The 15,405-nt window shown below is 45.5% G+C and overlaps 1 protein-coding gene across 1 annotated transcript in view; it reads right to left on the bottom strand.

Annotated features, from left to right (window-relative positions):
- Positions 1–12,230: 12,230 nt before the first annotated feature.
- LOC144116334 (uncharacterized) overlaps positions 12,231–15,405 on the bottom strand; it is a 7,210-nt gene continuing 4,035 nt past the window's right edge. Inside the window, exon 3 of the mRNA XM_077651080.1 lies at positions 12,231–12,751. Within this exon, the coding sequence (XP_077507206.1) occupies positions 12,231–12,751 (521 nt within the window). The remainder of the gene's footprint in view (positions 12,752–15,405) is intronic.

The raw sequence follows: 15,405 nt of genomic DNA, 5'->3' as shown, positions 1-15,405 counted from the left end.
GGTGACATTATTGTCACTACGGATGCCTCATCCATTGGCTTGGGAGCAGTGTTGCAACAGACAAGGAATGATGAACTGGTGACGATTGCTTTTGCTTCTCGCAGGCTTACTTCACAGGAACAGAAGTATTCTGTAGGGGAATTGGAAGCCCTTGCTTGCTTGTGGGCATGCGAATATTGGAGAGTGTACCTTTGGGGTCGTTCATTCATATTACGCACCGATCACCAGGCTCTGGTCACACTCCTTAGTACAAAGGGAGTAGGTCGCCGACCGTTCCGGATTGCGAGGTGGCACGCCAGGCTGTTGGCATACAACTTCACGATTGAATTTCACAAGGGTGACAAGAATACTGTTGCTGATGCTCTTTCAAGGATGCCCCTTCCAGGTCGTGTGGAGGAAGAGGAAGAAGAGACTGTTTGTGTTGTCTCAACATGCATTACTCATGAAGAGTTTGTCATTGAAACGATGCAGGACCCGTTGCTGCAGCAGGTTATAAAGTGGGTGACATCGGCATGGCCCGCAGTGAAGATGTTGCCTGCCGAAGCAGTTCCGTTCTACCGGGTGCAAACTGAGCTCTCAGTCGTTGGAGACCTCCTGCTTCGTGGTGACAAATTTGTAGTACCTTCGTCCCTCGAAGCACGGCTTCTTGACGCAGCCCACGAGTCTCATCCGGGAATAACGAGGACAAAGCAGCGACTACGTGAGCAATACTGGTGGCCTGCTATGTGCAAGCAAGTAGAACAATTCATTGCATCCTGCGCGGTATGCCAATCTGTTGACAAGTCTGCAAAACCCGTGACACCACCTCTGCAGCCAGTTGCATTCCCATCTGCACCATGGCAGAAGCTAGGCATCGATATTGTGGGCCCTTTTTCCGAAGTGCCGGCAGATTGCCGTTTTGCCATTACAGCCATCGATTACTACAGCAAGTGGCCTGAGGTTTGTTTCTCAGCAAGGGTGACAACTGCAACAGTCATCTCCTTTCTGCGAAGCATCTTCAGCAGGGAAGGATATCCAGACGAGATTGTGAGTGATCATGGTGCTCAGTTTACAGCCTTGGAGTTTGACAGTTTCCTCAAAGAACGTGGCATCGCTCATACGTATTCGGCAGTCTATCATCCGCAAGCTAACGGGCAGGTAGAGAGGTTTAATCGAGTACTCAAAGAGTACGTTCAAGTCTGCGCACAAGAACATCGGCCTTTGAAGGAAGCTATCACCGAATACCTGGGAGTCTACCGTTTCACACCGCATGCGACCACAGGAGTGAAGCCTTCCGTCCTTCTTCACGGCCGTCATCCCAGAACAAAACTTGATCTTGTAGGAGCGCCAGGTAAAGAGTTTTTTCAAGATCCGCAGGCAGCGATGAAGTCCATCCACAGCAGAGTAGCACAAAGGCAACAAGCAAGTAAGACTTACACTGACCGTCGACGAGCTGCAAAGTACTCTCCATTAACAACAGGTCAACCGGTGAGAGTCAAGTTGCCTGGTCACGTGCCTAAGGGTGCTCTGAGCTACTCGAGTCCATTCACCATTGTGGACCAATGTGGTCAAGATACCTACAAGCTCAATGATGGCCGCACATGGAATCGGAGTCGGCTGGTACCTTGCCCCCAACCAGTTCCACCACTACAGTTCCGAAAAGTTGTTCGCCTGAATCAGCAAAACCACTTGGCGAACCACAGCAGGAGAACCACGACCCACCCCAGCAGCCATCTGTTCAGACGCCAGTTGAAAGGGACGTTCCAGGACTGAGGCATTCGACGAGACAAAGAAGACCACCAGTGTGGTTTAAAGACTATGAAAGACATTGAGTGTTTATTGTGTTTTTCCAGTGTTAGTTGCTAACTCTTTTGAGGGGGAATAATGTGGTATTGTATTCTGTAGTTATGTTTGTATAAACTAGGTGGCGCTAGGCATGCGCCCTATCTGGTCAGCTGACTCGCACATCTGTATATATATTCATCATTGAACGGGAATAAAAAAAGAGTTGGTCGAAGTAAGTACGTGGCGGGTGCTTGACGTGGTGGTGCCAAGGGTGGGACATTCCCGTAGAGCCAATGGGGACGATTTTGAAATGCGACGGTGGCGGTGCCTGGGAGTTGGCGGTAAAAACATAAATTGCTCAAAACTTTGCTCGCTATGCTTGCGCCGGTCGCTGTCGTCTGCTGCCACTGCGCTGCAGCGTTGCCCGCGGCGGCACTGGCGGCGCAGACGCGTTGTGTCATTGACTCCAGCCGCGTTTGCTGCCAGATACCAGGATCGCTGCAATCGTTCCGACCGTGGCGACACTTATGGCGCGGACGCGCAACTTGCAACATGCCACAGCACTGGTGGTGCTCCGGCTGCTCCGGGCAGTCGGACCGGGCAGTTCCCCAACGGTACGGGATACAACACGCCCCTAAAGGTGAGTGAACAGGATGCAAGCGCGTGCCGTCCAGTATTGGCGTCCCAGATCTGGGTGTTTCAAGCTCATTGCGGAAAAGATCTGTACATATAGCTCTTGTTATAATCATCACGATGCAGTGTGTAGGCTGTGATACGTCATCTCATGGAGCAAGGGTTGGAGAACGTTGCAGCATGTCTTTTCTAGCCCGCCCTCTAACAGTCCAAGGCACTGATCTGGACACCAAATGGCGACAGTACCGATTGACGACTGTTGTGGGTGCTTGTGTGCGAAATTGCATTGATCTGCCAGATCGCAGAGTGAAGCAATTGTCGGCAGAACAATCGCAAGGCTTACCCGACTGTAGCTTGCAACCACCTCAGTGGTCCCAATGCTTGGGACAGAGCGAAGAAATAAAGCTGCACAGTGCGAACGCTGGATTATCGAAAACCGTGCTTACGTCTCGTATAGTAGCTATTGGAATTGAGTATTCTGGAATGCACTGGCAATGCGTACTTCTGCTCTTGGGGCCGAGTGACCCGTCTTCCTTCATGGCGCAGGCAGAGTGTACTGAACGCGTGTGCACACGCTGAGCGGCGCATCTGAAAAAGTGAAAAGTGTTTCCATGTTCACTGCACGCTTTCATCGACGTAGGAGTTCTAAGGTAATCCTGTGAGTTCACGTTCTGTTGGTATACAGTCATATTTGGTTTGTGCAATCAGTGACTGCCCACATACTGTTGAAAAGCGAGATTTTTATTGTCTGCCAAAGATGATGTGGTGGAATGTATAAATTAATATAGCATAGTAACAATGTGACACTGAACACTTTTGTTAAGATGTAATAGCAAGTAATTTCGATGTTTGTGTAAGCCAGTGTGTTTGCCTTCATTGCTAAAGAGACTGAAGCAAGTGTTTGGGTGTTTATGAGTGGGGACAGAACTGGTGTATCAAGTAGGTGATAGACAGGTGCCCAGACCATGCATACTCTGATGCTATGTACAAGTGTCGCATTTTGTCAGACTTCAGCTGCGAGTGATTCTTCGTGTCCTGCATCTTTTTGTTCAATGTAAAGAAAGTTGGTAATAACAAAGCAGAGTAGCTCAGAATGGAATAGGCTTGGGCAGGTTGGTAATTCATTGTAACACAGTGAGCATAGCACGGGAAGAACGAGAGGGGACAAGCACTATTCTTGTCCTGTTTCCTCTTCGTCCTGCGTTCTTTCCGCGCTATTCTTACTGCGTTACAGAGCAGCTCAGTGCGGCCAGACTTCACGGGATACCAAGGAGGACACATTAGAGTTGGGTCATAGCGATGATAGGTTACGTCATTCTAATGAAAAGGGGCTGCTTTTGCTGAGGATGAAGCTTTTATAGGCTATAATAGGCCAAAAGGTGAAATGGAAGTGTCATCATCCTGGCCGTTTTTACAAGCAACCTGTGCCAAGTTTTTGAGCGCAGTGCATCAAAGCCAGACAACATTGCTATTCACTTTCTAACAGTAATCACGGAGCCCTTCTCTATGTTTATATCACGAGTTTGAATCGAGTGCTCGGAAAAATTTGTAAATCTGATTTTATTTTTGGTGAATGCAGCAAACATCAACATAACCAGAAGACCAGACGTTAGATGGAGTTGTGCTGGCATGGTCATACTTGCCAGCCTAATTTAGAAGACTGTCAAAAAATGGTCGCGCATCTTAGGGTTTAGTTGTAATCAAGCAGAGTAAGGAGGAAAAGAATCTGGAGTCGCTTTTGCTGTGAATTTCGTGACTAGAGGAAAGGGGAAAAGAGGGAAGGTAGTGCTGAAATTAACTAGTGTTCAGCGTTAGTAAGGCAAGTCAGGAGGCATGCTGGGTGCATTCCGGTAAGTTGCACGTTGTGAAGACAGCTGTGCCAGACTGCACCAAGCGCGCATCAACCCCACTGGCCGCACTGTGCTCTGCTGGTTTTGCACCGGTGGCTGAAGTGGCGGGCTGTGTGATTTTGAGCTTTGTTCGGAACTCCCTACTTGTCTGCAGATGGTATAGCTGTGAGCGAAGTTCTCAAGGAAGCCAGTGAAGTGCGAATGCATGTGAAGGCTGCTGGTGATGCGGTATGTTGTAACCACCTGCTGGGCAGTGGGACTCGTAAGAGCTTTTGCATGGCATGCATGCAAATTCGAGAGCCTATTGCAGCAAGTGCAGGAGGGCGGAATTATGGGAATTTTCGTGCTTTAGAAGAAAGTGTTATATAATGCCTAGCATTTGTGTTTTCAAACCTGTTATGAGCTCTGTGTGCTGTTGTAATGCTTTTGTTAATATTCTGTTATGCTTTTATTAATCAATTGTGGTGTCATCTGGGCGCGCCGTGCCCGAAATTTTAGGCAAATGGACCACGGAGTAGGCACTCCTGGGACTGTATGTGACCTAATTGGCTCTTGCATGGGTTTACACATGTGTAATACTAGGTGTTTGCATGAACCTGACAATGTCGGGTCAAGTTGGCCGTTCAGGCTTGTGTAAATGCTTAGTAATCGTTGGGTCGGGCTAAGTCAACCAAATTGCAAGCAGTTCGTTGCTCAGCCCCATCTTCTTGGCAATGTGCACACAAGCATCGTCAAGTCATAGAGTCAGATCATTCGGAAACTGTTTTGTACTGGCACTTCTGGGACAGAGGGAGCATGCCACAGTTGTGGGTGGCACTTTTGCATGTTCTGTCTTGCTTAACACTGGGCATTACTGTACCTACGCCGGTCCTTACTCACCAAGATTAAGTTCAGGAAAATTCGCCATCAAGTACAAGTGTTCTTGTTGAGGCCTTTTCCCGACTTACCTTGGGTTCCTGTAAACGAAGCTGTAGTAGTAGACTCCTGCCATACTTAGGCATATGCATCATTAGTGGAAACCACTGCTGTATGGTTCACTTGTGTCCCTTAAGGATACGTTTGTTGTTTATAAGCACATGATGTTAGCTTTATATTGGCTGCATCAACGAGATGTTGGCTCTGAATTTATCGTATGGAAGCTCATTTGCCATTTTGCTGGATAAATAATCATGTTCTTAAATGTGGCAGGTTTTGATTGCTGATATTAGCACCATTGCATTGCTGAGTGATAGTAACAAACTGGTAGTCGTGTTTGTGCAGTAACCTTTTCTGTGGCACTGCTGTGCCAGCAATAGCTCAGCAAGTCTAGTAGGCAAGTCTGATGCGTCTTGCAGAATGTTTTAGAAGTTTGCAGGCATCACAGAACACCTTTGTGTCATGCTGGTATGCAGAAGGGTTGAAATGCGGGCCAGTTGGTGCATTGTACCTTGAAAAAAAAACAGTCACAAAAGACAAGGGACAAGAGAAGGAGTGTTCACGCCACAACGACAGGACCAGTCGTTGGACCAGTCGTGAACACTCCTTCTCCTGTCCCTTGTCTTTTGTGACTGGTTTTTTTTCATGCTGGTAGTGTGAGGTGCTGTAACTTCGTACAAGTGAGCCAAATACGGTTTAGCATTGAAGTATTATTAGGATGGTTTTTGTTGGCTTTTCTCAGAAAGGAGCAGGAGGTATTGCACACTTTTCATTTCTACACTTTTCACATACATTTTAGAGCGCCACTCTTTGCCACCCGTTCTTGGATTCCACGTCATAGTCGGCATTACACGCCACCTGCCACGGCAAGAGCGGATGAATGGAAAACTGGAAGGTGGCTGCCACGGGAAGATCCCGGAGGGCGGCTAGTAGCGTAACGCGCCACCTCCCAGCTGTGGCAGGTAGTAGCAAAGCGAAATGCCACCTATCACTGAATCTTGCCGTGGCAGGTGGCTCTCTTAAATTTTGTACCTTAGCATATTGCAAAACTAAAATACATAAACAGCTGCGCTTAAAATTCGCATTACCGACTATCGCAATTGGCTGTGTATACATACAACCTTTGTCCGTAAAGTTCCGAGACTTAGTCCATTAAAAAAAAATGCGTTGAAATCATTGAAATCATTTGTGCAGCACCCCTTCGAAATAATCTCCCTTGCAGTCTATACACAGCTTCCAACGCTTCTTGAGGTCTTGGAAACAGATGGAAAACGCTTCTTTTGGCAGGGCTGCCAGCTCCTATGTCGTGGCGCCTTGAATGGCCTCCCCACTCCCCATCCAGCGACCTTTTAGGGCTCTCTTCACACAAGGAATCGGGAAAAAATCGCATGGGGTGAGGTCAGGCGAGCATGGCGGATGGGGAACTACAGTAATGCTGTGCTTGGCGAGAAATTTTGTCACGCTGAGAGTAGCGGGCGGCCTTGCATTATCGTGGAGAAGGCTCCATTGTCCAGATGCCCATAAGTGAGGGCGACGGCGTCGCAGTGCATCACGCATGTGTTGGAGCACGCGGATATAAAACTCCTGATTCACCGTCTGCCCTTGTGGGACGAACTTGTGGTGTACGACACCTCAGGCATCGAAAAAAACTATCAGCATCGTCTTTGTTTTGGTCTTCTGTCGCTGCACCATTCTCGACGCCGGAGAGCTTGTGGACCGCCATTCGGCGTTCTGCCTCTTTGTTTTGAGGATCGTATTGAAAACACCATGTTTCGTCTTCAGCAATGATGGTGTCGACGAATGCCAGCATCCTTCTCTGCCTCAGAGAGTAAATCAGCGCTCACTGATGCCCGCGTGTCCTTCTGGTCCTGTGTGAAGGAGTGCGGCACAAGTCTGGCATTCAGCTTTTGTTTCCCCAAGTTCTCACATAGAATTTGGTGGCATGTTGTTCTTACTAATGTCGAGAGCATCTGATAGCATGCGGATTGTAATGGTGCGGTCTTGCTGTATGATTTTCCTGATCCGAGCCACGTTGTTTTCATTCTGTGAGGTTTAAGGGTGCCCCTGCCTTGTGTTGTCTTCCACAGACGTTCTCCCCGAAACGAACCTCTTGTGGAACTCGAAAACTTGTGCCCGCGATAATGTCTCATTGCCGTAAGCGCCACGAAGGAGCTGCTACATCTGTGTGGCTGTCATGCCAAGCTTCACACAGAATTATAAGCTTACACGTCCATCTCTCCACATTCACTCACAGTAGAATGTGCAGACGACAAGTGACAACGTATTTACATGTAGTGCCATCTAGCGGCTCCCTCAGCAACTAACATAAATAGCTCAGGTTAGCCCGAAAAGATTGTGCTACACATACGCACCAACATTTGCTTTGGGGAATTATTTCTATAGAAGAAAATAAATCAGTCTCGAAACTTTACGGACAAAGGTATTTTTTGCCCGTGGTTTACTGCTGCTACAATAGCACACATGGCTCAGTCTGTGCACTCTACTGCGTGCTAGCGCATGGTATGCTTCAAAAGCAAGGGTTCGGGCAAGTTGTTTGTTTTAGTTAAAGTTGGTCGCAGAACAAAAAGGGATGACACGGGAACCAGACGCATAGCACTGACCGTCGAAGAGTTGAGTCAGTGCTGTGTGTTCGGTTCTCGTGTTTGTGCTGTCTTTATTCGTTGCAATGTGATCAACCTTAGCTTCAAAAGCAGTCTTCACACTCTGTACAGGGGGAGTGCACATGCAACTGCTGCACAGAAAAGGCCTTAATAAGGTAATAAACATTGTCCATTTCGCGCTCGTGTCTGTGTACAGCACCTGGTGCTAACTGCTCGCTACACTGCACATTTCAATTTAGGCGCCAAATGTACTTCCTTGTGATGCATGGTGTAGCGAGTACTTTTCTACTTGGCATGTAACAAACTGTAGCTGTGATTCAAAAATATCATTGTAATGCGTCAGCATCAGAACCCCCATGTTGGAATAATTCGTCCATCCATCCGTCTGAAGCCTCAGGTGGCAAAGTGGAGAGAGTGGAAAAAGAAGAGAGGGTAGGTGGAGATGGTTGGCAAGCGGTTGACAATCACAGTAGAGGGGTGGGGAGAGTGGATGTGTCAGAGATAGCTGGATTTCATTAGGTGAGTGGAGTGGGCGTGTCACGTGGTGATTGATGGGACCCATTCGTAGTCTGAACCTGTCAGCAGCTGCTGCGCTCCGTCTGGCAGGAACATAATGCTGACGCATACTGTGCCGCATGAGTCACATTGATGGTCTGTGATTTATTTTTAGCCTTAATTGATCAGCATTTAACACATGTACCATTCGTGATTAAATTTTATCGGTTTTCATGCGGCACTGCAGGGAAAAGCTTCGCGACATTCATGCGTATGCCATCTTCACATTTGCTACAAGTAACAAGCTCATGCATTTTGTACTATATTTCATGATTAATTTCAAAAAAACCTAATTAATGTAACAGTCCTTATTTTGACATCACCTTATACTGACACCACAGGCTGATTGTGACCATTTAGATTGAACTAGCGAGAAACTATTTTCTGCAAAAGAAGTGAGATACTACTACACGTGAACAATATTGACAAAGGCTTTGACCCTGCAGGCACGTTTTGTTCAAATGAAAGAAACTTTTCTAATCTTCAAGCATTCCCATCATTATTGTGTTCGGACAATAACTGGAAGTTGCAGCAAAAATGCTGTTAATGAACATGCATTGAACACCTTGTCAGTTGTGCCCATGTGATGTGGGTATTGCAATTAATAGACAAGTTGGTTGTTTGGTTTATGAGGTTTAACGCCCCAAAGCGAATCAGGCTACGAGGGGCGTCGTAGTCGAGGGCTCCGGTAATGTCGACCACCAGTGGTTTCGCACAGCACACGGACCTTTAGCATTTTGCCACCATCAAAATTAAATCACCGCAGCTGGGATCGAAGCGGCGTCTAATGGAATCTATTGAATTTCAACGTTACACACACAGATTAGTTTTTGCTATGTGCAAGTTGTATTTAATGTCTGTACTAGGAAGGGCAGCTTTCTAAAGCCACAGATGGGCTTGTAGGGCATCGTAAACATCCATTAGAATCAATGTTTTTGTACAGTGATCACACAATGGCAGCGTATCTATGACTGCAAATGTTTAAATCAAGCGTAGTATCTTGAAGCTTATTAAAAATAGATCATATGTAAAATTACCTTCCAACTTCTCAGAAGTACCACATTCGTGGAGAAATGCAATTGAAAATTGCCAAAATGCCTAGGAAAAGAAATTTTGGCAGCCAAGAAAGGAAAAGGAGCACTTTATGCGAGGACTGTGGAAGGATGAGTTGCACCCAATTGTGGAAAACGATGAACCCTAAGAAATGATATGTGAAGGTGTTGCAATTCACATTTCATGCATACTGGGCTGCCTTGCATTACGACAACTTGTCCAGGTTGACTGCCACAAGTCAAGGAAAACCCCTGATACATACAACCGCAGCTTTCTGTTAGACATTTTATTTGCAACATTCGTTATCTAGCTGACAGGTTATCAATATCCCGAGGTGAATGTGAGGTGCAGGATGAAACGGGGGCCATGTCTGGATACTGGAGAAAATGTGGTGTGATGAGCCTTGGGAGCCTTCCTCTTCACGTGGCTCCAGGCAGTTTTGCGGCCACATATTACGGTTGACAGTGCTTCATTCTGTAACCTAATACCACAGTTACTTGCATAATGGATGCAGTCTGTGGGAAAAAATTTGAATGGTAATTTTGGTGCATTTATTACATGCTGTAAAACTTGGTGTGGTCAATTAAACTTCCCCAAATTTTGGCGACTGAAGTAGGCAAGGCATTTATTATGCAAGTGCATCCATTATGTAAGTAAATATGGTGTACGAAAGCCTGAAACAAAAATAGAAATAAGTATCTGCATGAGTGGAACAAATTCCTAGCAACTTTGCCACAGCACCATACCTATGACTGCCAAGCAAATTCATTTATAAAGTGCTTTACTATTGTGAGGGAAGGCCATTCTCAACTAGTTCTACCACGGCAATATAAGTCCGTGTGACACATTGCACCAGCAATGTTCCGAAAAATGAGTAATACTGTTTGTCTGCTGCAGCAGTATTGCCTTTGTTAAATAAGATGAATGGTAGTTATGTGCTCCACGATAACTACATATTCTCAACTGTCCTCTAAAAGGGCAGTTCACTGTGACATCACGACATGACAAAGAGGTATGTATGCAGCATGGAGTGCCACTTGATACTGCTTTTCCTGAAGTGCACCACATGCAAACAAAAATGATAGTGAATGCAAGGCAGGTATGAACAAGCAACAGAGTGCACTAATTGCCTAAAGATGAGAAATGCTTGCTAATTGTCAAGAGGTTCTCTGTTGAGCAGCACCAGAGAAAATTTACTCACACATGCAGATTCTGAGTGGGGAATGAGGGGCCTGAAATATCTTATTTTTAAACTGTGGGGTTTATATTTGAGAGCGACACATGGGCTATGAGGGACACCATAATGGAGGTCTCCGGATTAATTTGCACCCCCTGGGGCTTTTTAACGTGCGCTGACTTTGCACAACATATTGGCATTCTTGTATTTTTCCTCCACTGAAATACAGCCGCCACGGCCAGGATCAAACCCTGGGGTAAGCAGTCTAAAGACGCCAGAGCCACTGAGGTGCCATAGCGGGATGAGTTCTCCATTCCTAGGAGGAAAATTTCGGGAAGAAAGAATGACTAGAAAGGAATTACTTGAGGCCTGTAGTGTACCCTTACTGGTGCTGCTTGACATGGGATATCAGTTCCCTTGTTATGACCATGCGGGCTTCAAGAAAATTAGCAAATGGCACTCCTCTTCCCTGCTGTGTTTTGAGCTTGCTATGCTGAAGAACTTTGTCAAAGCAGCCCAGCAACTACCTCACAAAATAATCCTCACCTGAAATCTGCCATCTTCAGTTGGCAGGGTCTACAAACAGCCAGCACATTCAGGTGCTACTTTCTGCATTAAATATTTTCCCTCATCAAATCTGCAAAAAACAAACACAAGCAAGGCAAGCACACAACTTGTGAAAAAGCTACATTTTCTCTAGTCAAGGACAAGTGAGCACCTGTCCCTATGACCAGTGTGGTTCAGCCTAAAATTTGGATGGCTAGTCTGGTGTAAAAATTTAGTTCTCTATAAAAAAGTTTTGCAGCCCATTCTGCTCTGCACACAAAGATACAGCAAGCTTCCTGCAATGCAAGCATGACAAGGACTATGTATTGCTGGATTAAAGCAACAGCATGCATGTGCTTGCACATGTGCGCATGCATTACATGGTCAACACATGTGCATGTGAACATGTGGCAAGCCTCACACTGCTTGCAATGAAGCTCACAGCCACTGCATGATTTGCTAGTCCTTTGCACTGTGTGCTTGAAGTTCACCAAGCTTTGTGACTTTACATGCCACTGGCCATCTCCCACTCTCTCAGTACTGGTCTTACAAAGCTCAATCCCCACTTTATGCCTCCCAAATAGGGCAGATTTGCGGTGGTCTGCTCCTCCTTTCATAAGTGCAATAGCCCTGTTGTAAAGCTTGTCAGACGTCAAATAAAAAAGTACTTTGATTAATTTATCCAGTCGCCCATTTATCTTGCCACCAAAGTGAGAGTACTTCAGTGTCTTGTGCATTGACTCCAAGTGATTATTTGTTGTTAATCCAATGTACTGCCGATAGCAGTAAGCCCACTGACACGCCCTCTTTGCGTATGTTTTTTCAAAATATCTGATGAAGCCATCCAGCTCTTCCAGCTCCTTTGGAGCAAGGCGATTAAGCTGCTGCTCTTTGGAATAAATGCTAAGAAACGCAGGGAGCAACTGTTGAAACTATGTCTCATCTGTGCACTTCATCAGAGTGTGTAGCATGTCCCTTATTGTATCCCTGCAGTCCTTGTTCGTGACCGTATTCAGGCGCGCGCCCCAGTTGTGCAGCACGTGCCAGCTGCAAAGCAGTCGACTCTTCAGGGTACCCATCACCTGCTCCCATGCATTGCCATAAACAGGGGCATCATCAGACATAAATGCCTGACACTGTACTGTTTGTTTTTTCTTTGATGGCCTCGAAAAACCTCACCATGGTGCCCATGTTCACCCTTTTTGAAATCACATAGGCACACGGGATACCAGATCCGTCTTCAGAAATTGTGAGCAGGGTTGTCAGTTGAAATTTGTACTTATTTGTGCCATGGGTGGAGTCAATGCACAGTTTCTCTGTCCCCAATTTAGAAAGTAACTCTCGTTGTGGGAATGTCATTAACGCTAGCTCAAAGTCACCATTATGACTGTTGGGGTCACCCTTCTTCATGTAATACAACAGTGGTGACTCGTTTTCCGCCCTCATTTCTTCGACCCATATGTCAACACTTTTAAAATCGTCTGGATCTCTCTGCTCTTCTTTGCCAATCCTAAACTTATCTGCAATGTTGCGGAGGTCCTTAGTGGTCACAAGTTGCATCCGTGGGCTTGATCCACTTGTGCCTGCTCGGATGTTGTGCACAACGGTTTTTGCGGGCACTCCTTCTGCTAACCGACCTGAAAATTGTACAGAAAAAAAAAACTGTTAGCATCTCTGGTACATTTGCTTACTGCCATTTAATAAAGTGACAGATACTTCTTGTCAGATTCCTTTGTCTTCAGCCTTGTTCCTTTTTTACAGATGACACAAATTACATCATAACATTAATTTCACTTTTGTGGCACTGCACAGCACACGACAAAATGCTTGTTTCACAGCCAGATGGTATTCATTTTATGTGCTTGAGTGTTTAAACATGCATAGAATGCAAAACAGGAAAGTTATATACAGCCTGTTATAAATGCAGGATATAAAAGCTCTGAAAATGTGGACAAGAAAAGAACAAGGACATCTGGTTCTCATTCAGTCCCGTTTCATTCTACATATTCAGAAAGTGCACCAATTGACCTGACTGCACCTTTAAAGGAGTAGACAAACCAAATCTCCGAATGCGTTCTTTGTTTCTTTGGACTGGAGCACAATACTGTGCATGAGGCGCAATGTAAAATCCTGAATAATTTCTAAGTGAATATTTTTCTCAAGCTGTTTCGGCTTCAGCAGCCGAATGACTGCTGCTAAGTAAGAGACTATTTAAGGGTGTGCAAGTTATGCATAAACTGCAATATAATCTGCTTGTTCTTTTTTTTTGTGATTTGAACTCTTGTCCAGGCTTGTGTTTAGTGGTTTTTGAGGAATGGAAATGGCACTGTGGGCACCTGAACGTGCCATGAGGGAAGGCAGGAACGTGGGAGTGAACGAAGCAAGGGAAAGCCGTAGTGGAGGGCTCCGCAATAATTCCAACCATCTTGGAATCTTTGGGCACTGACAATGTGCAGCACATGGGCACCTCTTGCATTTCGCTTCCATCGAAACGCAGCTGTTGCGGCCGCGTTCGAACCCGGGTATTCCAGCTCAGTAGCATTCAAACCACTGAACCACTTCAGCGGGTTAGGCTTGCATAACAAATGCTGCGAATTAAAACGACGAAAGCAGTGACCATCAAATCATCTGTGACGTCACAGCCACCGTTCAGCTGTTGAAACCGTAACAGCATAAGAGAAAAACATTCAGTTATTGTCGCTTGTTGGTACAATTCACATGGTTGTCAATATCTTCTCATGTGCTGTGCATCGTTGCAAAGACTGAACGTACAGCTAAAATTTGGTATCTCTACTGCTTTAATGCAGCCTGTTATAAGTACTCTAAACGGCTTATTAACATGGGTTCACGAAACAAAAATTTTCTGCACGTAGTACAAAATTTGGAGAGGATAGAAATGCAGTTATGGTCACGCAAAGTAATACATGAAAAAACAAAACCTTTAACTGATACCATGATAACCTTTAACTATTTATGTGGCAACAGTGGACACTGGTGTCTCCCACCTGCACAACTTTACAATTTGTGTATAGCTTGTGAGATGGCCATTGCCACTCTAGGACCGGAAATTCCTCATATGAACGCTGCACTGAACTATAAATGTATTATTTTTCTTTTGTGTCATGGTGAAAGCAATATCAGCAGTTAAACTTCGTGCTCATTTCTGACGAGTGATGTTTCCAGCTGGCATTTTTTGGAAGCGACACAATCTTTATCCGGGCTTCCAAGAACATTTTTGTTATATTCCGCATGTCAACAGGAATGTCGGGACCCTGTTTGTGAGTGGATTTCGTAACTGGATGCACACTACTCTGTTTTATGTTTGAAAGTGTGGGCGTCAGTGAGGAATCATTACGATTAGCAATGACTCTGTTCCAGGCATACATTTTTAATGCAACGAAACTCTGCAGCGGCGTTAACCAGCAGTGATCCCAAAAATCCCAGATGATGTCTCTGTGACATCAAATAAAAATAAAATTTCGAAGGTGCAGGGAATTGAGCCCAGGACTTCGAGATTGCAAAGCGAGCGGGGAACCCACAGGCCACAAAACCATGTTGCGTCTGGGCGAGCAGAGGTGAACCAAGTTTATGCGTTACCTTACAAATGTATGCTAATGAGTAGGTGTGTAAATAGAAAGAGAAAAATTTGAAATGAAAAGGAACTGAAATAAAAATGCTTTCACACTCATGTAAGTAGTTTAAGCGCCCTTAGTAATTTTTCTTGGTATTGCATTCACCTAGTGACCTAACAGGTTTTCATTGTTCATAGTTAAGGGGGATCCGATAACCGAGGAGACCTTAGAACTGTTCTTCAGCTTTCTAGACGATTAAAAGCAAGGCACTGAATGATTTGGGCAGTGGTTTTCGAGCACCCTCCACTTTGGTTCTCACAGAGACATTAGATTGTGCAAAGCCAACACCAAAGGAAGCTGCAGGATCTCTAAATGCATGCTCAACCAGTTGGCGATGGTAGGGAAAATGACAATGGGATGGGCTGCTGTAAAGCTTACTGACATTCCTGCGAGCATTAGTAATGAAGTGACAACACAGTGAAATAGTCCGAATTAATGAAAGTTCACTGCAGACGAACCTGTCTTGTGAGAAAAAACATGCCCCTTATACAACCGTTAGCCTGGTAGCGTTGTTGCTCTTATCAGAACAAAATGCCTACGCTTTCGACAGGCGGCCAAAATGGGGGCTAGCATTTAATTTTTTATTTGGCTCTTGATGCTGCAATTGTCATTCAAGACGCATTTCATGGAGCTCAAGCCAAATTCTTGTGGCTGAAGTT

This window comes from Amblyomma americanum, chromosome 1 (genome assembly GCF_052857255.1).
Source record: "Amblyomma americanum isolate KBUSLIRL-KWMA chromosome 1, ASM5285725v1, whole genome shotgun sequence".
NCBI classification, from domain to species: Eukaryota; Metazoa; Arthropoda; class Arachnida; order Ixodida; family Ixodidae; genus Amblyomma; species Amblyomma americanum.
The sequence above is the reverse complement of the archived record's forward strand: the minus strand, read 5'-3'. Positions and strand labels throughout refer to the sequence as shown.